This window comes from Phascolarctos cinereus, unplaced genomic scaffold, assembly GCF_003287225.1.
Source record: "Phascolarctos cinereus isolate Bilbo 61053 unplaced genomic scaffold, phaCin_HiC Scaffold_1;HRSCAF=81, whole genome shotgun sequence".
Taxonomy (NCBI): Eukaryota; Metazoa; Chordata; class Mammalia; order Diprotodontia; family Phascolarctidae; genus Phascolarctos; species Phascolarctos cinereus.
Genome location: NW_027555514.1, coordinates 49,184,653 through 49,210,985, shown reverse-complemented (window position 1 = coordinate 49,210,985; position 26,333 = coordinate 49,184,653). Strand labels below are relative to the sequence as shown.

Here is a 26,333-nt window from a genome sequence, read left to right as displayed (position 1 = left end):
CCTCTTTTTCTTTTGGTCCTGTGTAGGAACTAAAGCTAATGGTTTTTTTCCCTTGAATCACAGAATTTAAGTTAGAGGGTGCATATCTTTAAAACAAATATAAAACCTAGAAAATTATACAAATTTTGACTGCTTGTTCTTGAGATTACAAGTTTTTATCTCAGCTAGGAGACTGGATTTTTAAATTTTTTAATAAGCCTCTTAAACTTGTTCATACATTATATTGCTGGTACACTAGGGGAGTTTAGAAGGTTTAAAATGATGAAGGAAACTTTGAAAACACACATCTCCTTGTGCTTTGTCATTACATCAGTAACTGCTGGCTGACTGTGCATTCAGATTTGTTATCTTAATTGGTTTCTTCAGCCTTGGTTACAGTTTATGAATACTGCATCTGGGAACGGACCATATAGTAAGAGAATTGTGATAAGCATAGCTTTCAAAGACCAGATGCTTTTTGTTGTTGTTCAGCTATGACCCCATTTGGAGTTTTCTTGGCAAAGACACTGGAGTGGTTTGCCATTTCCTTCTCCAGATCATTTTACAGATGAGGAAACTGAGGCAACCAGGGTGAAGTGACTTGCCCTGGGTCACACAGCTAGGAAGTATCTGAGGTCAGATTTGAAGTGAGGAAGATGAACTTTCCTGACTTCAGGCCTGGCAGTCGATCCTCTGTGTCAGCTTGTTGCCCTACAAAGAACAACACCTTACTGCAACATTTATGCCATTATTTGATAGACCTAGTGATGGGACTGGTAGTTTCATTGAGATAGGGAATTCCTTTTTGGTGAAGCTCTATCTTTTTGTAACACATGGTCTTAGAGAATTACCTAGAGTCTGGTTAACCTGTCAAGTATTTTCTAAGCCCCTACTGTGTGCCAGGCACTGTGCTAAGGCCTAGGGATTCTAGGAAAGGTCAGGACAGTCCCTGATTTTGAGGATCATGTTGTAATGGAGAGACAACATTACAAACAACTATGTATAAACAAGATATAGACTAGAGAAAGAGGAGATAGTCTTAGAGGAAAGGCCCCTAGTATTGAGGGGAAAGGAGAAAGGCTTCTTGCAGAAGACAGGACTGAAAGTGAATCTTGAAGATTCTAGGAGGTGGTGCTGAAGAGGGAGAGCATTCCAGACCTATCATTCCTCACATGTTATCCCCTTGACATCCTCTCCATCCTGGTGGAATGCGGAAGGTAGTATAAAGTAGGAGAAGATGGGAAATGTTGAATACGAAAAATTTTAAAGAGCCTTAACTGCCAACCAGAAGACTTTATTTTTATTCTAGAGGTAGGTAATAAGGAGCCATTGGAGTTTATTGAGCAGGAGCACCAGATCTATCCTTTAGGAAAATCACTTTCATAGCCCTATGGAGGATGGATTGGTGTAGGGATAGACGAGAGACCGGTTTGGGGGCTATTGTAAATCTAGGAGCACCCTGCCTAAAATCAGAGACTTACCAGTTGAAGTTCAGCTGCCAGGTGATTAATTTTAATTATATTAATTTTAATATTTTTGTTTGTTTTGATTTCTGTTGAGCAGTATTTATGTATCTGAAGGCTATGTTAGGTCATGTGAAGACTTTCTCTTTTTAATAGGGAAGCATCATGCACACATTATGGAATGGTGAAGCCAAAGGAAGCCATGAGAATAAACATTCACCAAACATTTATTGACCCCTCCTGTTGCCACTTTACCTATCTTCTCATTGGGACTCGGTTACATGGTGGCCTCCCTTAGAAAGATATCTCAGTAAAGGGCAGCCTGTTCCTTCTCACCTTAGACAGAAATGCTTTCCCTTAAAGGTAGATATTTGAAGGTAATGGATAAATGAATGAATGAATAAAGCATTTATTTAGTTCTTATATGCAAAACACTGTGCTAAGTGATAGGGATTCAATTAGAAATATGATAGTCCCTGCTCTCAAGGGGCTCCTATTCTAATCGGAGAGACAACATATGGAGGGTTTTACCATCTAGTCAGTTGGAAAAGTCCCATGATCCTTAGGGTACAGTGGCGAATCCTCTTCTTTAATGTCATTATTTAATGTCCCTGTTCCCAAGGCTTTTAGATTTAGGGTCCTTAGCTTTCACTAGAAAGGTCCAAGAAGAGGTGGTGTTCAGGGCAGTAGTGGTGTTTTGGCTTGAGTGGCACATGGTGCTGCCTTTGCCCCTCTCCCTCAGGGTGCCCTGTTGTCCAGGCTAGGCTGCCCTGCTTGCCTTGTGTATAGCCGTCGGGTGACAGCTGGTGTGGATGGTTGGGCACCTCTCCACAGGAGTTGTTTCCCCAAACATGTACTGAGCACCTACCATGGGAAAGAAATGGTGTGGAGATACCAATTTTAATGAAAGGTAGCCAGTGCCTCAGGGAGCCTACCATTTTAGCAGAATTTGTTAGTCTTTTCTTATTTCTGTTTCAGTTTTTCATCCTGCTTGTAATTAGGCTGTGTTATTGTTTATCAGGAGGAGGTAATATCTGAAACCTGTGGAAAGTGGTACGTAACAATAAGTCAAGGGACACTGGTTTAGACCTCCTACAGAATACTCAGAACCCTGAGTAAATTAGTGCCATTTGTCAGGTGCCCATGAGTATTGAATATTTAGTACTGTGATCTGTAAGGGAAGAAGGAGGAGGAAGAAGAAAAGAAAAATGCTGTCTCTGACCTCAAGTGAGAAGAAACACCATGTTTAGAATATATGGGAATATAGATATTCACTAAAGTCTTACTCAAGGGCCTCCTCATGGTATACAAATGATTCTGTATTCTCTAAAGTTGTGTTCCCCAGAATGAGGACTCTGACAGTCAATCAACTAGCATTCATTAAACACCTACTATGTGCCAGGCACATAATGCTGACATATTCATCGGAAGTGTAAAGTCTTCTTTGTGTGAGTCTAGTGTTGGACTGGATTAGTTGACCCTGGAACAGCCTAATTAAATTCAGAGAAACTTACTGGAATTTCACCTTCCAGGTAATAATTTGTTTTTCAGTCATAGCTACTCTGTAAAGCCTTGACTATCCAAGATGGGGGGGTGCTATATTAATTTGTGGAATGAGTACCAGTATCACTTTAAATATGGATCTCTGAAATTTTAAACTAGTGAAGTACAGAAATACTAAAGCATACACATGAAAATACTTCCTGTTTGCATTCTGTTAAAAAAAAAAAAGGCAGTGGAATGCAAACAGAGAATCTTTTGGCTGGAATTTATTCACTTCTCCCACCTAGTCCCCTCATTGATTCTGCTTCCATATAGAAATACTACATGGCTCTTAAGACCTAACACACCGATAAAATCTCTCTGATTTCTACAGCTAAAAGTTATCTCTCCCTCCTTGAGTTTTTTTCTATGCATACACCATTGTATTTGTGTTAGGGTTATTTGTATACATATACCTATCTCTTCTTGCTACATGTAAACTTCCTGAGGTCAGGGACCATGTTTATGCATCTTGTATTTACTCAGAAATGTGTCCTTTGTGTAAGCATTTAATAAATATTTAATTATACATTTATTAAACATTGGGTGGGGCATAAGATGATAGACCAGTCATACTAGGATGGGGTTGATAAGGAAAGGTCTCTTGGAAGAGGTGAGATTCAAGGAGGGTTTTGATGGAAGTGTGAGACATGAATTATCAGAAAGGGAATGGAGAGGGGAAGCTATTTCATTATAGGGAGAATAGCAAGGGCCACAAATTTCAGACACTTTTAGAATTGAAGGTTATCTTAGAGATAAGCTAGTTCCACCTACTCTTAAAAGATGAGGTTGCTTAGCTTGTCCAAGGTGAAGAGCAGCTGCTCAGTGTCAGACCTGATACCAGAACTCTTGACTGACCCTCAGTTCAGTCCTCCTTCTAACACACCATAACGACTTCTCAGAAGTCACAGAATTAACCTTTTGTATTTCGCCATTTCCCTTATAAGAGAGGTGACAAGTCTATTTGCTTGGCTAGAGAATCTGTGTCAAGGGATAACAAGAAATGAGAGTGGCAATGTGGAAATCCCCGAAGACCAGACCAGTTTAGATACAGTGTCTTAAAGCATTAGAGCAGATGCTGCCGGCACTTCAGAAGGAGAATTTCACGTTCAAAATCAGGTTTGTGGACAATGTTCCAGCAGCAGTGAGGAAAAAGTTTGGAGAATGGCTGTGAATGGAACCAAGAAGAAATGTTTTAGAAATTCAGGGAAGGAAAGGTAAAGACCAGGACTAAGGGTTATACCTGCAGGTGTGAAAAGAAAGTGTGCAAATCTGAGATATATGAGGAGAGAAAGAGTTGGACAAGACCAAGTACTGGACTGACAATGACTAATAATGTTTTTTTAATCTTTTTTAATAATGGCCACTTCTAATAATGTTCTACACATATAAACCAACAGTCTTTGCCAAATAGAGAGAGCTATGTTAAACTAAGTGTCCATCCTCTGGAGTCAATATTGGTCATTTCATCAGCCAGAGACTAATACCTTTTGGTGGTGTTTTCCTTTATATTACCTTAGTTTTCCAGAAATCATTTACTTGGTTCTGCTTATTTTGATCCATGTTACTTAATACAAGTCTTCCTACCCTCCTCTGAATTCTTTATATCATCACTTCTGATGGTACATTCATATATCATAGTTCACCCATTCTTTAAGTGATGGATACCCACTCTGTAACTTTTTTTTTTTTTGGTACCAGAAGTGTTGCATTGGATAACTGGCTTCCTAGTGCAGAAGATCAGGGTTCAAATCTTAGTTCTGACACATTTTTGACACATGTAATGTTGGCTAAGGCTTTTGATCTTTCAGTAATGGTTGCTATTATTGTTATTACACTTGTAAAGTCATAATAATAATAATAATGATAATAATAATAATGATAACAATACTGGTAATAATAGCAAACTTATAAAGTTAAAAAACGTTTATCCATGGGCCCTTTCCTCCTTCTTTTGCTATCTTTGAATCGTAGGTCCAACAGTAATATATCTTGAGCAGTAAATACGAATGGTTTAGTGACTCCTCTGTTATACTTTGATATTGTTTTCAAGTGTAACTAGGTTATTTCACACTAGCTATCTTTGTTCCTGTTTTGTTTTGTTTTGGTATCCCATGAAATGTGGTGTGTTTTATGAAAGCTTTTTTAAAAAAAAGGAATTAAAGAAAGGGATAGTTTCTTTTTTTTTTGTCTTTAGTTGGACAGAAGAATATAATATAAGCTATTGCTCCAGTAATGTTTACTGAACATGCTTATGGCTATTTTTTTAATTGTTCACAAGTCTGAAGGCCCTTATAGTACTTTTTAAAGAAAACTTCACCAGAAAGAAAAACTAATAATGTCTCTTTGGTTAATTAGAATTCAACTTGTGAAGAGTAGTTCAGATATAGAATTCAGGACAGGCTAGATACTTAATATTTAATTAAAAATAGGCCTTCGGTTTCACTGACTTGCATGGGCTTTCTCCTACTCTCTAACTTTTTATTCTGTATACCCCAAGGGTATAAAATTTTTTTCTATTATAGAATCAGTCACACATTTAAAAAAAACAAACAAACAATTTATCCACCCTTTTCCAGTGAAACATAATCTAGTGCTTTGGCCTTTTTTTTTTTTTGATCAAGAATTTCTGTCAGCAAACATTTGTTATGCACCTGTGATGTGCCAGACATTGTGCTAAAGCACTAGGGATATAAAAAGAGGGAATAGACATTCCCTGTTCTCAAGGAGCTCACAATATAGAGACAGCTATGTACAAACAAGCTGTATGCTTGATAATCAAGGGGAGGAATGCACTAGAATTAAGAGGGATTGGGAAAGGTTTCCTGTGGAAGGTGGGATTTTAGCTGGGAACTGAAGAAAGCCAGAGAAGCCAGGAAGTGGAGAAGAAGGGGGAGAATAAACCAGGCATGGGAGATAACCAGTGAAAATGGCTGGAATTGAGAAATCGAGTATTTTATTAGAAGAACAGCGAGGAAGGCAGTGCTTCTGGATCACAGAGCAAGTCGGGGAGAGGGAGTATTTTAATGTATAAGAAGACTGGAAAGGTTTGTGTAGGGGTGCAGGTTATATAAGGTTTTGAATGCCAAGAAGAGGATTTTATATTTGATTCTGGAGGTTCTAGGGAGCCACTGAAGTTTATTGGGTATGGAGAGGGGGAGACTTAGCTGGACCCACACTTTAGGAATATCCTTTCAGCAGCTGAGTGGAGGATGGACTGGAGTGGGGAGAGAGTTGTGTCAGGGAGACTAGCTAGCAGGCTGTTGTAATAGTCTAGGCATAAGGTATTGAGTTCCTATACCAGGACAATGGGCAGTGTCAGAGGAGAGAAGGGAGCATAGAGGATAGACATTAAGAAGGTGAAATTGACAAGCCTTGGCAACAGATGAATGAAATCTAGGTTGGCATCCACCTAGCCTGGGTGACTGGGAGTATATTGATCTCAATCCTAACAAGAAAATTTACAAGTGAGGAGGTTTTTTTTTAATCATGAGTTCAGTTTTGGACATGTTGAATTTAAGATGTGTTTAGAATATTTAATTTAAGAAGCCTACTAGGCAATTGAAGGCACAAGAATGGAGATCAGGAGAAAAATTAGGGCTGGATAAATAGATCTAATAAGTATCTGTATAGAAATGGTAATGAAATCCATGGGTGACTGATGAGATCACCAAGTTAATTAGTATGCAGGCAGAAGAGAAGGGGACAGAGCCTTGGGGGCCACCTAGGGTTAGTGGGCATGACCTGGATGAAGATCTAGCAAAGAGGACTAAGAAGGGAGGGTCAGATGGGTAGGAGGAGAACCAGAAGAGAGTAATGTCCTGAAAACCTAGAAAGATGAGGGGGAAGAAGGAAAATAGGAATCTACAGTGTCAGAGCTTCAGAGAGGTTATGTAAGATGAGGATTAAGAAAAGGCCATTGGGTTTGGCAAATAAGATATCATTGGTTACTTTGAAGAGAGCAATCTCTTTTGGATGATGAGATCAGAAGCCAGAGTAGAGAGAGTTAAGAAGCGAGTTAGAAGAAAGCCAGCAGAGGCATCTATTGTAGATAACGTTTTCAAGGAGCTTAGCCACAGAAGGGAGGGGAGGTATAGGACAGTAGCTAGTAGGTATGGATAGATCAAGTGAGGATTTTTTCAGGATGGCAGAGATACAGACATGTCTTAACATAATCAACCTGATCATACTCTCCCCACCTATATTGTTATCATTATGCAAACCCCCTTCTCCATCCCTTACTGCCTGCTCCTATGCTCCCATCTCCCTCAATCTCTCATTCCCTCTAATGTCACACTCTGAAGGTAACCACCTCTTCCACTGTGTCCTCTGGAATAAATGCTCTGTAAGTAACAAACTTGTTTTCATCTTAAATCTTTTCCTTTCCTACCTCATTCATTTTCTGGCTCTTACTGAGACCTAGCTCTCTACTGATGACATGGTTCCCCTGGCCACCCTTTCTGTCACTGGTTGAATTTTCACTCAACTCACTGGTTGAGTTGGAGAAGTGGGAATACCCTTCGCTCCCCACTGCCACTTTCAGGCTGTCTTACCTCTGTCATGCAATGACTTCTCTTCCTTTGAGATTCACTAAATCCATATCTTCCACTCAATCAAAATTCTGTTAGCTCTTATCTACTGACCTCCAGGATTGTAAAACTAAAATATTACATATATATATAAAGCATATATAGTGTATATATCTAATACACATACATGTATATGTAACATATATGTGTATATGCAATATACATGCATGTATATGTAACATATATGTGTATGTGTAATATACATACGTGTATATATAACATATATGTGTGTGTGTATATATATATATATATATATATATATACACATATATATACATACTTCAATTTCTTATTAATGGCCAGTAAAAATAATAATATCTAGTATTTTATATAGAGCTTTTGCATATGCTATCTCATTTGATCCTCACAACTTTGTGAACTAGGTGCTATTATACCCATTTTACAGATGAGGAAACTGAGGCAGTCACTTGCCCAGGGCAAGTTAGTGAGTGTCTGAGGCAGACTCTTAACCCATATCTGTACAGATTCTAAGCCCAGCACTCTATCCACTGGGGCAGCTAGCTAGTATAGGAACTCAATACCTTATGCCTATGCTATTACAACAGCCTGCTAGCTAGTCTTCCTGACACAACTCTCTCCCCACTCCAGTCCATCCTCCACTCAGCTGCTGAAATGATATTCCTAAAGTTAAAGAGTAGTAGGGGAAAAAAAGACAATGGGAAATATAGTGGTAATGGTGAGGAAAGACAGGAGAGAGATGGGGAAGAATACCAAAACAGACAAAAAGGGGAAGGGAGGAAGAAAGAGGAAAGAGAATAGTTTAGTAGGAGTGGAATGAAATAGAGAGAATCAATAGACTTTTGACTAATTATTGAGCATTATATAGAATCATGAAGCTGGAAGAGGGCTTAATGATTATCTTGTTCAATCTACTCATTTTTCACAGATGGGTAAACTGAGGTACAGACTAGTAAAGTTAACATGGCCAGAGGAGAGTTAGATCTTTAGATTCTAAGATCAGTGGTTGTTCCACTATGCCATGTTTTTTCCCTATTCCTAATTTTTCAACTGTTTTAATCAGTATTTTTTTTAGTATAGCAGAGCATTCAGTTAGGATGAAAATAATTCTTTATGCTCCAGCAGCAGCAAGCAAAGCAATATCAGTCCAAGAACAAGATTAAATCTGGTGTCGGGTTGGCTGAAGGCTCTCCATTCCTGTGATATAAACATTCAGATTTACCTAGATTTGGTGCTATTTACTGAGATTTTTTGTTTTTGTCTGTTTACTGGTTCATACTATTTTTTTCTCCCTAACTAGGCAATAATTATAATACATGAATTCAGTTCCCCATTTTTCCCCCTTAGGAATGACATGTGACTTCTTAATGGTTTAGAAATTTTTCCAATTGTAGTCAGATGGTAAGCCATCTGTACCATAGTTCAAGTCCAACCTTTCAATGAGGATGAATTAAAACTCTGATAACAGCGTATATATCACATTTTCTTCCCAACTTGAGTTTTACATTTTAGGTTTTATTGGCTCTCTGATTTGGTAGCTGGTCCATATACAGTCTTTAAATGAATGAACATTAAATGATTACAATAGACCTTAGAAACACAGAATTTAGATTTGGAAGTACCCTCAATTGCCTTTTAGACCAACTCAGAGATGAAAGAATTCCTTACTATTACATACTTGACAAATGGTTGTCTAGCCTCTGCTTGAAGACCTCCAAGGAAGAAGACCCCACCACCTCTCAAGGCAGCCTTAGACAACTTTGTTAGGATGTTTTTCCTGACTTTAAGCTTAAATTTGCTTCTGCATATTTTAAAAATATTTTATTTTTATTGTTATAAGCTGGCATAACTTTTCAAATTATGATACAGAAAAAAATTTAATGAAATTTGAAGTTTGTATTCTGCCATACCTGTGTACTTACTGTTCACTTGACATTCCCTCTCCTGATTTTGACATTCCTTCATCCACCTTCATGCCTTTGTTCATACTGTTTTTGTGTCAAATGTTGTATTCTTTTTGGTAGAATATAAACCCCTGGAGGGCAAGAGCCAGCTTTCATTTTGTCTTTGTGACCCATTGCCTGTCATAGTGTCTCAAATGTCTTGCCTGCTTGAAAATGTTTGTTGGATCAAATTAGTTTAAATGATATAATATCAATATATTTGGTGATGTTGTAGGTGAAAGATGAAGTGACTGAGGAAACGCAGTTTTGAGCTTCTGAGCATATCAATTTATTAAGCAATGCCTGCTAATTGCCCCAAGCAATTGGGACCATTGGCATACTTTGCTTAATAAATTGATATGCTTCGAAGCTCAGACCTTTGTTTCCTCAGTCACTTCATCTTTCACCCACTGTACTATTAAAAGATGGCTATTGAGTGAAATACTGAATTTAATTTGTTTATTCTTTCAGATATGTGTCACAAAGATGTCTACACGGAACTGCCCAGGAGTGGACTCAGTAATCAAACCCTTGGACACAATTCCTGAGGACAAGAAAGTTCGAGTTCAGAGGACACAGAGCACTTTCGACCCCTTCGAGAAACCTGCCACTCAAGTGAAGAGGGTCCATTCTGAGAATAATGCTTGCATTAATTTCAAATCCTCCTCCAGTGGGAAGGAATCTCCTAAAGTCCGCCGACATTCTAGCCCCAGCTCTGTAAGTACAGAATACCCTCTTATCTCTCTGTCAAAAGAAGCATTATGCTAAAACTCTAATGATAGCAAACTGTCCAGGGAATCTGGTGGTATTATGAATTCATTGTCCTGCCTGCTTCCAGCATTTGGCACAATGCCTGTCACATAGTAGGCACTTAATAAATGTTAATTGACCAATTAACTCCACCAGTGAGTTATAATGTTTTGGGAGAAAAATAACAATTAAAATGAAGATACTTTCTTCATTAGCACCCTGGAAGCTTATAAGGAATGACTTGGAATTATGTTTTTGAAGGCTTGTGTTCTGTTCGGTTCATTTAGAGAAATTCTTAATTATGAATAATCTTGTATCAGAACTCCTTGGAAGGGATATGGAATTAATCAGGATTGTTGGGCAACAGGAATCACAGTTCAGTTTTGGCTGAGAAACTTATCCTTGTTACTACTGCCAATGTGACCTCAGGCCAATCACTTGATCTCTCCTGACCTCCTAGCTTTATATGTAAGATGAGGGGGTTATGTTAGATGGAATCCAAGATCTGTTCCACTCACACCAAAGAAACCTACCCGGGGAACCAGAGACAGAGTAGTTTTTTCTGATGTAGGAGCTGCAAAAAGGAAGACCAGGAAAAATTGGAAGTAAGGGGGCTACCCAGAAGAGAACAGTTCAATGCATAGTTTAAATGATATGTGCAGGGTTCAAAAGAATGTGGGCTCTTCTTGTAGACAGTCTCTGTGCTTGCTAACCTGCCTGTCTCTTCCTCTGTATCTGTGCTGGCAGTGGTATCTTGGCAAAGATAAACTTTCTTTTGTATCCCAGTGACTTTTTCAAAACTTGACTTCCATTGTTGTATTGGAATAGCTTAGAATGCTAAGCCAACTTTCCCTTTAAGGATGGGTTTTTAACATGTCACGAACTTTAATAGAAATTTCACATATCTTCATCTATGATAGAAGAAAAGGAACCTTTGGATTGCATGGTAATTGCTAAGAGCAACAGGGAGTGGTGCAACTCTGCAACTTTAAATCCTGGGGAGCTTTCATCCTTTACAGACCCAATGAAGAAATGCTCTTATTTTGAACCTTTGGATAATTTTGAAAAGCTGTTGAAAGCTAAGGGAAGCCTTCTGTTTACATCTTCTGCTAAAGCTGAGATCACTTGCTCTTTCATGAAATCTTGATCATAGAGGTCACATAGGACAGCCCATCCTAAAGTGGAATCCAGGATTCTTCTCTGCAATATGCCTGGCAAATGGCTATCCACCCTTGGCTTTGAAGACCTCCAGTGAAGGGAGAACTCACTACCTCTTAAGATCAACCTTGGCTTGCCTTTGAACAGCTCTAATTGATAAGTCTTTTTTTTTTTTTGTATTGAGGTGAAATCTGTCTCTGTGAAGCTTTTACCCATTATTTCTAAATCTGCATAAGGTCCAAATAGAATAGACTGTACACATACCATTCATATTTCTGTTGGGGGCTGAATCTGAAATCTGATACCGTAGATACAGACTGTTCTCTCTGCGCTCCAAGAATCCAGGTTTCTTGGTTTATAGTATGGTCAAACCAATAGGCTATATATCTTTGGTTTTTCTACAAAAGTGGGAAAACCATTAGGGAGTGAGTAGTATTGTAAAGTCCAGGGAATTTACAGTGAACTGTGATTTTTATTTGAATTGACACCCTTTTAAAGCCTTTCTTATGCAGCACAAGGATGGTGTTTACAATATAACTGGAGTACTTAATGGTTTTCAAAAACTTTTATTTCCTGTTCTTATGCTGTTATCAATAATCTCAAGTGGTAATATGAAATAAAAAAAAGAGCATTAACTTTAAGAAATTTAAAAAATTGTGTGGCACAGGTTAGAATGGGGTTTTGTGAAATCAGGCAATAATGGAGTATTATGACTACAAAAATATTGACTCTAACTACAATAAGTAATCACCCTCTTATCCTTCCACCTTATTAAAAAGGACTCCTTTAATCAATCAACAAACACTAATTAAATACCTATCATGATGTGCCAAGCACTGGGATTTAATAACGATTTTTTTCTAAAGTAAATAGTTTGGAAAATGTTTTAAAAGGCATTTGTCTCAGGAACTGGCATGTATAATCCAGATAGCCTTTTAAAAATCACTAAATGAAATAAAATGAAGAGATATAATTAGAGGATCATGGGACCACAGACCTAGAGTTGAAAGGGACCATATAGTCCAATTTGTAGATGAAGAAAACAAGGCCTAGAGAAATCAGTGACTTGACTTAGATCATATAAGTGTTTTGACTCCAAATCTAATGAAAATAAATTTCTTTTTAAGACTCCATGTGACCCCATCCTTATAATGCAAGCATTATTGTGTTCACATTTGATTTCTTCTATACACATTATTCATTTCCTTTCTAAGGAGTTTTCTGTACTATCAGCAGTGGGACTTCCATAGATGGTAGAATTCTCTTTGTTTAGTCATTTTTCAGTCATGTCCAACCCTTTGTGACCGCATTTAGGGTTTTCTTGGCAAAGATACTGGAGTAGTTTCTATTTCCTTCTCCAACTCATTTTACAGATGAAAAAACTGAGGCAAATAGGGTTAAGTCACTTGCCAGAGTCACACAGCTAGTAAGTGTCTGAGATCAGATTTGAATTTAGGAAGATAAGTCTTCCTGACTTTAGGCCTACCGTTCTATCCACAGTGCCACCTAGCTGCCCAAAATTCTGAGAATCCTCACACACTTAGTAAATGTTCCATTGTAGGTCAGAGCCAACATGACTGCTTCTGTGTTAAAATATCCAGGGCCTGGCCTTAGACCACTTAGTAACAGGGAACTCCATTCACATAAGAGTTAGAATTAGAGCCCCAATTCAACAGGGTAAATTAGCTGTATTTCTGTCTTCTGTACCAAAGTTCTTCTCCCTGTGGCAGACAATGAAGAGTTTCCTCTTCCTTTATTTTGAGAAAATAAATCACTCTCCTCTCACAACATTCTATATCTCTGTGTAGTTACTGACTGCTACTACTCTTACTGTCCTTTTTACCCATTAGCCTTCTGCAATTTTTATTTCCTAATATACTGTCCCCAGCATGCACTGTTAAGTAAAGAAGTGAGGAGCAGAATATAGGTGCTTGTCCATGAAATTTCCTTCTGTGTCTATATGACATTCTTCCTCAGTAACTAAAATCATGTTCAGTTGTAATTATTTATTTAAGTGACTTTTTAGAACGTCATCATTTCTCTAAGAAGATCAGAAGTGGGCCAATAAAAGTTGAAATTTTATTTTAAAAAGTGTAGAATGAAAGTGTTGGATTGCGAGCTATTCTGAGCTTCCCTTCCTTGTTTAGCTAGAAAGAATGGGGTAGTTGCACTCCAGGGACTGTTCCTGTACAGTGACTGTTTTGTAGCCCAGAATGAAATTGGCTGCACTTTCGCATGTGGGAATAGGAGGTCTGCTTGGATTTAGGCCCTCCAAGTACACAGATGATTACATGGACACACTTATTTTAGCATCGCTGAGCTACTCCTCTTTATAGATTAGGATAACTTTTACAAGGACATTTTACATTTTTTCAGTGTTTTTTGTGATGTCAATGTGATTGATCTGGAAATTAGAGTCGATTTCCATAACGCCTACATATCAATTTCACAGGACAAATAAAATTGATTGTTTTTACCACTACGTGTGGCAAAATATTAATTTTCTGACAACTCAGTGTTAATGGAATGTACTTTAACCAGAGCAGTTAATGCATCTGAATCCATTTAATTAGATAAATAGAGTAGTTTGGGCCATCAGCATTTTCTCAATTGCATTTTTGAACATTTCCTCTGGTTGAGTGGGGGTGTTTTCCTGAGAGTATTTTCTCCTTTGTCTAATTTTCCCATTTTAGTTTTGTTAAAGCAATAAAGATTAAATATGGTTTCGACTTGTGTGAAAAAATTCTATTTGCTAAATACATCAACTCTTTTCTGAAAAGCAATTAGACAGAAATCTATAATTCATATATACTTGCATGTTTATATAAACATCCATACGATGACCCAAATCCACACAAACACATATGTATATGTGTATACACATGTCTATGCATGTATATATACATACATGAAAATATGCACATACACAATGCACATATACATATATATCTCTATATCTATGCATATATACACGTTTCCTTAGTAGTGTGAGATCATAGGATTTAAAGCTGAAAGGGTCCTTAAATGGCATTGATTTCATTTTAGGTGTGAGGGCAGCAAGGCCCAGAGAGTTGAATAGTAAAATAATAAAATAAAATTGAAGATTGAAACCAAAGTTCTGAATTCAAATCCAACCAACCCTGATTGTCAAATCCATTCAGCAGTCATATACTAAGTCAGCCATCCTTCCTTTACAGACTGACCATCTCTTCTCCTTCAGATCATGTATTGGTGATTCCTATTAAGGTCACTGGAAATTTCCTGTGTTTTTGGTTGGATGATTCTCTCTCCTACAGAGCTAAAAGGGTGCTGGCTAGCCCACTCTTTTGTCTTTTTATGGTTTTTCTTAGGTTGAAGTTACTTCTTCAGAAGTATCTCACTAAACAGATAGATTCCCCTTTCTGATTTTAAATAATTTACTGTGGAACTGTGAACATAATATTTTTCCCTTGAAGATCATTTCATATTGAAGTTTAATAGAGTTTAAAAATTTTTCTATTTAAAACTTGGGCTCAGGAGTGTGATGGTAAAGTGTGACACTCTCAAGCTGTTTGGCGGTGATGAAAAATGCATGAGAACAGAACCCACACAGCTCACACAGGGAGAGTCAGGTGGTTCTAAATGTAATTTTCCATTAAATCTTCTTTGACTCAGTTCAGTCTAGGAGTTGTATCTCAGGAGTTTCTGAAAGAGGAAACAGGTGGTCCAAATGGAATGTAATGCCAAAGAGTTTGCTGCTAAGAGAAGAGGTTGACCTTCTCAATGAAACTCTTTGGAAATGTGCTTTGTGCCAAGAGGACATTGTCCTCTTTTTTTTTTTTGGTCACTTTCTTTCTGTTTCCAAAGTTTCTGATCCCCTTTATATCAGAATTTCACCTTTTTTGTGTGTTTATGGATGTCTTTGGCAGCCTTGGACTCTTTCTCAGAATATTGTTTTTAAATGCGTAAAAAACCCCCAAAACATACAATTACAAAGGAAACCAATTATATTGAAGTACAGTTATCCACATATATTAACAAAAGCCATACACACAAGTTCCTGGACTCCTGATTAAGAACTCCTGCTTCATGTGCATATTCACAGCATTTAGAACAGGAAGGAACAGTAGAGATCGATTATTTTATAGATGAAGAAACTGGGTCCCAGCAAGGTAAAGCAACTTTGTGAGGTCACAGCCTGCGTCAATGACAGATTCAAATTCTGATTTCCTGACTCCTAATTCAGTGTGCTTTTCACTCATTATATGATTATATATAGTATTATATTATATATTATTTATATTATATCGTATTTCTTTCCTTTTGGTAATCTTTGGTGGTTAAAGTGTGTTCCTAAGGCATTTGTTAAGTTTGGCCTGTTTCATCTTGCTAGGGGACATGTTGTTATGCTAAGGTAGGGTAGGAGGACTATATAGATAATCCTGGAATTGATATGTCCCACAAAACTGAATGATTAAAAAGATAATCAGATTCTCCCACTGAACTTAATTATAAAACTTCTATTGCTACATTTTTGTTATTTAGTTGTTTCAGTCATGTCTGATTCTTTGTGACCCCTTTTAGGGTTTTCTTGGTAAAGATACTGGAGTGGTTTTCCATTTCCTTCTCCAGCTCATTTTACAGATGAGGAAACTGAGGCATCCAGGGTGAAGTGACTTGCTGAGGATTACAGTGAATAAGTGTCTGAGGCTGGATTTGAACCTAGGTCTTCCTGACTTCAAGCCCAACACTCTAGCTTCCCCTACTATTGTTACTAATGTATTAAAAAAATTGTTAATAAACACTAAGGTCAAAGGATGAACAATAACAATGATGTGTGGCTAGGTGAATGACATATTGGATGTAACATTGCAGATGTTTTGCAGCCCTTTTGAAATTCTAATGAACCCTCTAAGGGTTCATTACACCTTGAAATCACCCCTCTTATATCATCATTTACCAGGTGATAAACATTTTCCCTTGCCTCCAGAGCCCCCAACTCAATCCTTGAAATCATCTAACTTTTACAAAAATAAAGAGATCTTCCTTCGAGGGATTGTAGTCTAATAAGCTGTACACTGATAATTCAGATTAGGCAATATGCCAAGGAGGGGACCATACCAAGTACTACAAAGAAATCTGAGGTGTGAGAAATCTCAGTCAGTTAAGGAGGATCAGCAAAGACTTTCTGAAAGATTTCCTCCCACCTCCACTCACATAATTCCTGACACATAAAGTAAAGCTTGAAAAGGGATCGATGGAAATAAAGATAGTGGAGAATTTTTGGTTTCTTTTATTTTGTTCTGGTATGGTTGAATCACATCGTGGTATAAAAGAAAAAGCACTATATCTAAAGACAGAAGATCTGGGTTTGAATACTGGTTCTCTTGGTACCTTTTTGACCTTAATCAAGTCATTGGGTAGGGTCTGAGTTAGGCCTTGAGGGTCTTAGTAGATGCATGTTACAATGTGACCTTTCATTAGTATGCATAACTTCTACCATGTAATAAATCATCTTTCTAAATTTGTGAAATCTGAGGCTTCAGATTCTGTAAAGTGAGTTAGTGTCCTACTTAATTGATTCTGTAAATTCAATATTCTCTTAAAATTGGTTTATTAAAATGAAGAAAGTCCAATATATCTTACAAAGAGGTATGCTTTTTTTAAAGTAAAATATTGAATGAGTAGGAGGCTAACACGATTTTTACGAGTAAATCATGTTTTAAGATATTGGAATACTTAAGAGTTCAGGGGAGGAAGCACTGTAGTACCATTGGTTGAGTTAGAGGAGTAACTGACTATAACACAATAGTTTTGTGACCTTGGACAAGTAACAACATCTGAGTGTCTTAGGCAACTTTATAAGACTGTAAGTTGCTTATTTGATTGAGAAGGAATTTTTGTACCAGTAGTTTTCTAGTTAGGCAGCTAGATGGTTCAGTGAATAGAGCACTGGACCTAGAGTCAGAAAAACAAGTTCAAATTTGCCTTACTCATTTGCTGGCTTTGTGATCTTGGAGAAGTCACTTAGCCTTTGTTTGCCTTAATCCATTGGAGAAGGAAATGGCAAACCACTCTAGTATCTTTGCCAGGGAAACCTTATGGACAGTATGGTCTACAGGGTCACGAAGAGTTGGATGTGACTAAACAATAAGCTCTCTATAGGCATAAAATCACAGGTCTGCAACCTCCCTCCTAATTTTGTTTTAAAATTAAAAGGTTCCTTAAGCGTTCATTTTCCATAGGTTCATGGTCTAAATTATGGTAGTTATGAAATTCTATGCGTTAAAGATACGATACATCAATTTTACTTGTGATTATTAACTCTTCTTACATATTTTCAGTACATACAAATTTGCCTTTGATATACTTTAAACACATGAAATTCAATAAGTAAACTATTAATTTGGTAAGAGAAAGTCAGCTGGTAGAGAAATGATCATAGCTCTGATTTTTAGCTGGGAACATGCAGGTGACCTAAAGATTTTACACACCTGGATGAAGAAAGGTAGTAGTGGTGAATCTAGAGGGAAATCCATTTTTAAAAAATGACAGAATTAAGAAACAGAGAATTAGAAGACTTCAGGGAAAATTGGGAAGACTTTTATAAACTGATGCAAAAATCAGGAGGACAGTTTGTCTAGTGACAATTGATAATGTAATTAAAGAAAACATTGCAAGACCTCCTTTACCAGAGTCAATAAAAGATGAATTGTACCATTCTAGAGAGTAATTTGTAACTATGTCCAAAGGGATATAAAACTGTGCATACCCTTTGATCCAGCACTACCACTACTAGGTCTGTATCCCAAAGAGATCATAAAAGAGGGAAAAGGACCATATGTACAAAAATATTTATAGCAGCTCTTTCTGTGGTGGCCAAGAATTAGAATTTGAGGGGATGCCCATCAGTTGGGGAATGGCTGAACAAATTGTGGTATTTGAATGTAATGGAATACTGTTCTATAAGAAATGATGAGCAAGCAGATTTCAGAAAAACCTGAAAGACTTACATGAACTGATGCTACGTGAGGTGAGAAGAACCAGGAGAATGTTATACATAGCAACAGCCACGTTGTGTGATGATCAACTTGAATAGACTTAGTTCTTCTCAGCAATGCTGTGATCGAAGACAATTCCAAAAGACTCATGATGGAAAATGCTATCCACATCCAGAGAATGAACTATGGAGTCTGAATGCATATTGAAGTATGCTATTCTCTCTCTTTTTTTTCCTTTTCATTGTTTTCCCCTCTTTTTCTGATTCTTCTTTCATAACATGACTAATGTGAAAATATGTTTAATATGATTGTACATGTATAGCCTAAAAATGAATTGTAGAAAAATAAAATTTGGAGGAGGGGTAGTGATCCTAGCCTGCTATTATTAAATATTTAGGAAAGCCATTGAATCCATAAGGCATAATCTCAGCAATTCTTTACTCTGTTGGTCTGAAAGAAAGTAGGATTACTGAGTCTCTTTTGGCTGACGTTATGATGTGTTTAAATCCCTTCATTTTCCAAAATGCTTACAGCCCCACTGGATGCTGGTCCTCTCTTTCTTCCCCTCCCTTCTTTTTATTAGTTGCTCAGTTGTAGGTGGGATAGAGGTTGGAGGTATCAGGAGAAGGGGTTACCCAGACCAAGTGGGACTCGTATCTTCTCCAGGCTCCTCCCAGCCAGTAATCTCTGATCTGTAGATGTTTTCATTTGTATGACTATGATTTTCTAATGATACCATAGCACAGATGGAACCATCCATAATAACAAAAGAGTGTGTTTGAGTAATAACAATGCAATACATTGACCATTTTAGAAAACATACCTCATTCCATACTCATAGATCACTATCAGCTCTCTCCCCAGAAGAAGGCATACTTTGTCATCAGCCTCTAACAGTAAACTTAGTGACTACATTGATCAGAGTTTTGATGCTATTACTAACATATTTTTTAAAATCCTTTTTTAGTATGAATATGACAAACATCAGTAAAAAACATTTTCTTATGCAAAGAACAGACAAATGAAATGGTGTAGGAAGCTTTGAATCTCTACTACATACAGCTTGGGGTTTGGATTTATTTTAATGTAACATGATTTTTCCAATATTTCCTGCTTTTCTATGTCTCTCTCATGAACTTTCTTCTGTTCTGTTCTCTTTTTATTTTGATTTTCTGTTTATTTTAAAAAATGATTTACAAACACTTTATTTCTCCACCCCCCTTTTTCATCATTAGCATTGTTTCCCCATCTACCCTGTCCCTTTTCCCCTCCCCTCCCATCCCGGTGATCTTCTCTGTCTCATTCCCTCCCAAAATAAAAACCTTCCCTTGTTTTTTTTTTCTTAAAGAGTAAAGTTACATAAAACAGATCCACACATAGGCTATGTCTGAAGAGATATGCCTCATTCTTCACTTCTAATCCTCTGCCAAGAGGTTAGAAATGTGGTTCACAAGTTTTAATGTATTTATTTTCCATTATGTTATTGGAATCCTTACTTAAATTCTTCTCCCGGTTTGGCTTGCTTCTGCTTTGTATCATCAGTTCATACAAATCTTGAGTAAATGAAAAATCATTTGTTAAGTACTTTTTATATGTTCAGCACTATACTAAGTGCTAGGCATACAAATATATTTCAAAAACAGAGTAGCCCTTGCCTTCAAGGAAGTTCCTTCTGATAGCAGACAACATATATGAGGAGTATTCACCAGGGGGATGTATTTGGCTATTGATAAATGGAAAGTGGGGTTGACCAGCAGATGATGTAATGGCTGATGGGCATCTGAAGCCAAAGCAGGATCTTGCATCTAAACATTATAGACCTAGTGGGCTACTTTGTACACTTTGTCACTAATCAGCTGGTTTTGGCCCTGGGGCCTGTCTTTCAAAGTTGAATGGATTTACTTGCCTAGTAAATTGGGGCAGCTAGATGGTACAGCAGATAGAGTGCTAGACTGAAGTCAGGAATACCTGAGTTCAAATTCGGCCTCAGACGCTTATTAGCTGTGTGATCCTGGGAAAGTCACATAATCCTGTTTGCCTCAGTTTCCCTATGTGTGAAATGAGTTGGAGAAGGAAATGGCAAACCACTCCAGTATTTTCTCAAGAAAACCCCAGGGGTCATGAAGAGTTGGACATGAATAAAAAATGACTAAACAACACTTGCCCAGAGACTAGATTGTGGAACATTTCACAATAGGGTGGAGATTCCAAGTCTAGGTGGAGACTTTTGGTCCAGGTAGGGTTGAACAAGGTCAGCAGCAGGTGGCAGATGGAGACATGGCTGATGGGCTACAAAGCCGAAGTTTTCTAGAATTCTTTTTTTTGTTGTTACTTTCATCCCCACCATCTTTCTTTCTCATTTTCTTCTGCTGCTACCACTGCATCTGCCTACTACCTGTCCTGGTTCACTTGGGTTTAAGTTGATAATTCCCACTGAAAAAAAAGCATTTTCATAATTTCTGCTTCTGCTGATCTCCCTTTCTCAAGATGATACTTTAGTTATTGAACAAATCATTATCGAGGACTATTAATCCATATTTGGAGTATTTAACAAGGCTAAAAAGATAATTTAGGTTCTTTATTATTCTTTTTTTTTTAAATCTCCCTTTTAAAAGTCACCCTTCTAATGGGTTACCTTGTTGTCAGAGTGGGATTCGACCATAGCTTATGAAAAGTGTATGGTTGGTAATTATAATTTCATATTATGTTATCTAAATGTTCTTTCAGACCTTTCAGTTCCACTTGGGTGTTTCATAGCCCAGATGATGCAGATCTCAGCTTAGCACATGTACAGAAGCGTACCTGATAGGGAGGGAAAGCACAGCATTACCATCTGAAGGCATCTTGCTGGTTCTAAGAAGGAAACAGGAAATGTTGGAAATAAATGCAGAGATGGGAAAGTAATTGATGTCCAAATGTACTGCAAAAGTTCTATAAAATAACTTATTGGTGTCTTGAGTGGAAGCAATATAGTGAAAGATAGAAATCTCACAGTTGCCATAAGGCTACATACACTCTGTGTCTTTATATCTTTGAGAAGTCTCTATTGCTTGCAGTGCTAGTGCTGGTTAATTCCCCATCCCTCTTAAATTTTTTTTTTCTAAAACAAACAAAATTGGGAGCTTCAACCCATCACATCTACCAAAGCTACCTTGGAAATCTAGCTTAAAAAGTTATTCAGTTTTCAATTGTACCCTGCAAAATAAGTGCATTGGATACTATATTTCAGAGACACAGGAACGGATAGATTTTTATTTGTTCATTGAATGACATTGTTATGTGTTTCTGATCTATGAAAGCCTGGTTAATGACCCTTATTGTTTTTACAGTAAAGAAAAATTTGTTGAATTAAATCTTTTGAGATGAATTTCTTCTCCAATTGGAATGATAATTAACATAAATCTGAAATAAAAACTTCTATTGATGAGATAAATAGTTATTTTGATAATTCTTGTGATATAAACACAGGATTGAAATTGACAACCACTTGCAGGCTTTTGAATGGTATCTCCTTGGAAAAAAAAATAACTCATTTAATGTTTTTGTTTTAGTCATAAAGGTAATATACAATATATATTAAAATTGCTAGAGATAATTTCACTAATAATGGCATTTTAGTGATTTAAATTTGATCCTTAAAATAAATTTGTTATTTTTCCTAAAGATTATTCTCTCATTTGTTTAGCCCACAAGCCCCAAATTTGGAAAAGCTGACTCTTATGAAAAATTGGAGAAACTAGGAGAAGGGTCTTATGCCACCGTGTACAAAGGAAAAAGCAAGTAAGTGTTCTGTTTTTGGTGAGCTTTATATCGAATGGCGCCTCTTACCTGTTAACACATTGGTAGTTTCTTTTATTGAAACATTTTAAAGAGTTTTTTTTTAATATTACTTTTGTGTTCTGTGTCCCTCTCCCCTCCCCATCTCAGAGAATTCAAAAGAGAAAAACAGAATTAATTTAGTAAAACTAACATGTCTGAGAAGTGAGACATTGTATGCAGTGTCTCACACTGCTTCCTTGCCCCCCCCCGCCCCCACCTCTGCAAAGCGGGAGGGAAGGTGCTCCTATCTCTTCTTGTCTAAGCTTGGTCATTATAACTTTATAGCATTCAGTTTCACACTAATAGAATGTGAGGTATGAAGAACCAGGAAAAGGCTGTATAACAATGTAAATGGATGGAAAGTGTTATTTCTTAAAAATGAAACACATATACATATATGCGTGCAACCTCCCCTTCCCCAACATTTAGTTCTTTTTTCTTTGTTATTAGTTTACTGGTGACAATATAAAATTGAAACAATATCTATTTGAAAGTGCCTTCTTCTGATAAGGCAATTTAGCAAATATGCCTAATCGCCCTTTTCTCTCCTGCCATCCCTTCCCTTTTCTCGTGTTCTTCTCTGGCCCCCATTTCTATACAGTACTTTTTCTCCTGCTGTCCTCAGATGCATTGAAATTATCTAATCATCTGAGATTCATCATCTAGGTGAAGAAATAAACTATTTTCTCTTTGAGGAATAGTTTGTTTTAGAGCGCTCGTCTGATTGGCTAAACTAAATTGGTCATTGGTGAAGAATCTTTCTGTATGTGGTCTCTTTATATGAGATCTCTTTTCCCCCATCTTAATAGAAATCACTTTTGTACAAGAAAGAACAGCATAGTTTTCTTCATATTGGCTTGATATTGTACATAGCAAATATCTTTTCTGATTACTGTGATAAAATGAAAGAAATGAATATAAAAGTTTTTTTAGTGCTTACTATGAACAGAGCAATGGAGACAGAACTGGAAAAGTAAGGCAGCCCCCTAATCTCAAGGAGCTCATGTTCTAGGACAGCGGGAGATAACACATAGACGTTTAAGTTGTAAGTCAGAGGGAAAGACTCCGTGGTCCTTACAGTGCATTGGCAGAACAGATGGTAATATGGCTTCTTCATTGGTATTTCCATTAAGAAAACTCTATCAGTTCTGGTGTTGATGGTACTAAGGACTTTGGTGTAGAGTGGGAAGGGTGTGTGTGTGTGTGTGTGTGTGTGTGTGTAAGGGAGAGGAATTTACATGGATGGCATCTGGGGGGAGGCAAAGGAGCGGAGTCGGTGATGTACAGGTTACTGTTCTTGCCAAGGTCCTGTCCATTGGTGGCATTTAGTAGTGTTGATGGGTCCCCTCTCCACAAGGGTGGCTCTCCATGATTATGGCTATGAGGGGCCAGGATGGAAGCAGGGCTTGAGGTCTGCTATTGAAAATCAGTGTTGTGGGCATGTAAGTGGTGCAGTGGATAGAACATTGGCCCTGGAGTCAGGAGGACCTGAGTTCAAATGCCTCAGATTTGTTGCTTACTAGCTGTGTGACCCTGGGCAAGTCTCTTAACCCCATTGCCTAGCAATAAATAAAAAACCAAAAAACAAAAATCAATAATAGTGAGATGCAGTAGAGAATGATTTTTGGATGACTATTCTCCCACCCTCCCCCCCCACACCTGTAGTGTTTCTGTTCCTTCACAAAATCATTCCTTAGGATTCTTTATTAAGGGGGTGGTGGGAGTATAAAGGTGGTTAATGGTATGTTATTTTAAGAAATTTTAACATTATTTCTATACTTGCCATGCCAAACTCAAGCATGATTTTGTTTTTCCCTCTAAAATATCCCTTAGAAATAATCATTCATATTCTCTGTCCCTCTTTTTTTTCTCTCATTCTGTATGATAAGTTATATTAGTGATTTAAGGGTACAGTATGTTCAGGTTGAAGGGAGGGAGTTGTGAGAGGAAAAAGCTAGATTTCAGAAACTCTGCATTGGTAAAGTGCCCGATCCCTGGCACAACTGTGGAGTGGGTTGTTAAGTTTGTACCTTGGGAACACTTAGAAAAGGAAGTGCTGATTACAACTCCTAAAAATAAGCTCCGTGCACATTCCTCACAACAACCCCAGGAGGTAGACAGGGCGGGTAGACTTTACCAGGATGGGACTGGAAATTCCAGAGACTGAACAATTTAGGATCATAGGATTTAGAGCTTCAGTACAACTAGCTGAATCACCCCATTTTACAGATAGTAAGCTAAAGGATCAGTGAGGGTAATTAACTTCATCAAGGTCACACAGGTCTTAAGTAACAGAGCCAAGATTGAGCCCAGGATCCTTTGATGAAGTCAGTGTTCTTTTTATTCATAACACAGGGCCTATTGATAGTTGTCAATAGTCAGGAAATGTTTAGTAAGCACTTACTAACCAGGCACAGTAGGCAGCCCTGGGGATAGAAAGATAAACATGTAGCAGAGTTCCTGGTAGGTTTGGTTCTTCTTCAGTCATTTCAGTCGTGTCTGACTCTCTGTGAGCCTGTGGGCCATACAGTCCATGGGGTTTTCTTGGCAAAGATATTGAAGTGGTTTGACATTGCTTTCTTCAATGGATTAAGGCAACTATAGGTTAAGTGACTTGATGAGGGTCACACGGCTAATAAGTGTCTGAGGGCAGATTTGAACTCAGATCTTCCCGACTCCAGGCCTAGTGCTCTATGCACTGAGCCACCTAGCAGCCTCCTTCCTGGTAGATAGTAGGCTCTTAATAAGTGTTTATTGTATGGTATTGTGTTACATTAGAAGATAAGGCATACAGTCTAATAGGAGAAAATTAGCAAGTGTAAGAACTGGGATTTGAACCCATCTTCTTCCTTCAAAATCCATTTTCTTACTCTTATGTCATGTTACCTCTTGTGACTGTAGCTAGTCTAGACTCAGTAAGAGCACACCATTACAGGCTAACTTCATTTCCCTTTGAAATACAGGATTGTCCCATAAGTTTTAATGCAGTTTTGGTTTTATTTAAATCTATTAAAGCTTAAAGCCGCACTAAGACTTTTCGGACAGCCCTGTATTTTTTGATTTATAAAGAACTAGATAGTTTGTCAAGTGATTTCCTTGCAACCGCCCTTGTAAGATAGGTAGTGTTGGTTTTATTATTCCGACTTTATAGATAAAAAAAGCAAGCTTGAGAGAAATAAAGTGGCTTACCCTGGGTCACAAACATGCTAGTCTAGGACTCCTTTGTACCAATCTAGTCACCACAGAACTGGCAAATGGTATCCAAGTACAATCATCCTACTTACAGGTGTCAGCCATTATTACTCTTGATTTGAGATTTTTCAAAGCAATTCTAATCATCAAATATTTATTTTATATCTATTTAGTATGTGATGGGACAGCTAAGTGGTGCAGTGGAGAGAATGCCAGGCCTGGAGTCAGGAAGACTCATCATCCTGAGTTCAAATCCAGCCTCAGACATTTTCTAGCTGTATGACCCTGGGAAAGTCACTTAACCCTGTTTTCCTTAGTTTCCTCATCTGTAAAATGAACTGGAGAATGAAATGTCAGACTATTCCACTGTCTTTGCCAAGAAAACCCCAGATGGGGTCATGAAGTGTCAGACATGACTGAACAACAAAAACTATGTGACAGGTGCTCAGGATCCATAAATGCAAAAATCAATAGCATTTCTGCTCTTTGGGGAGATTAGCCTACATTAGGAGTAAAACAATGTGAACAAAAGATGAGTAAAAATCAGTTTATGCACAAAGGAATGTTTAGAAAATAATAGCAATTAGGGAGTAGAGAAAGGAGGGAGGAGGGATCAGGATGAACCTTGTGTGAAGGTCGCAAGTGGCTCTGAGGCAGAGATGAGGCTGTGAGGACATCACAAGCCTCGGGGGCAGCCTGAATAAAGTTCAGAGATTGGAACTGAAATATCGTATGTGGGGAATAGCAGCTAGGCTAAGTTTCCTTGAATTGTGGAGTGTGTGAGGAAGAACAATGTGCAGTTGTCCCAGAAAAGTAGAGAGGAGCCATGTTGTAAAGGACTTTTTAGAGCACTTTGTGATCTGTCTGTCTATCCATCCATCCGTCCGTCCGTCCATCCGTCCGTCCGTCCGTCCATCCATCCATCCATCCATCCATCCA

General features: G+C 37.7%; 1 protein-coding gene across 1 annotated transcript in view; it reads left to right on the top strand.

The window, feature by feature from the left end:
• CDK14 (cyclin dependent kinase 14) overlaps positions 1 to 26,333 on the top strand; it is a 654,255-nt gene that overhangs the window by 172,705 nt on the left and 455,217 nt on the right. Inside the window, 2 exon segments of the mRNA XM_020987443.2 lie at positions 9,967 to 10,212; positions 22,069 to 22,163. Of these exon segments, the coding sequence (XP_020843102.1) occupies positions 9,967 to 10,212; positions 22,069 to 22,163 (341 nt within the window).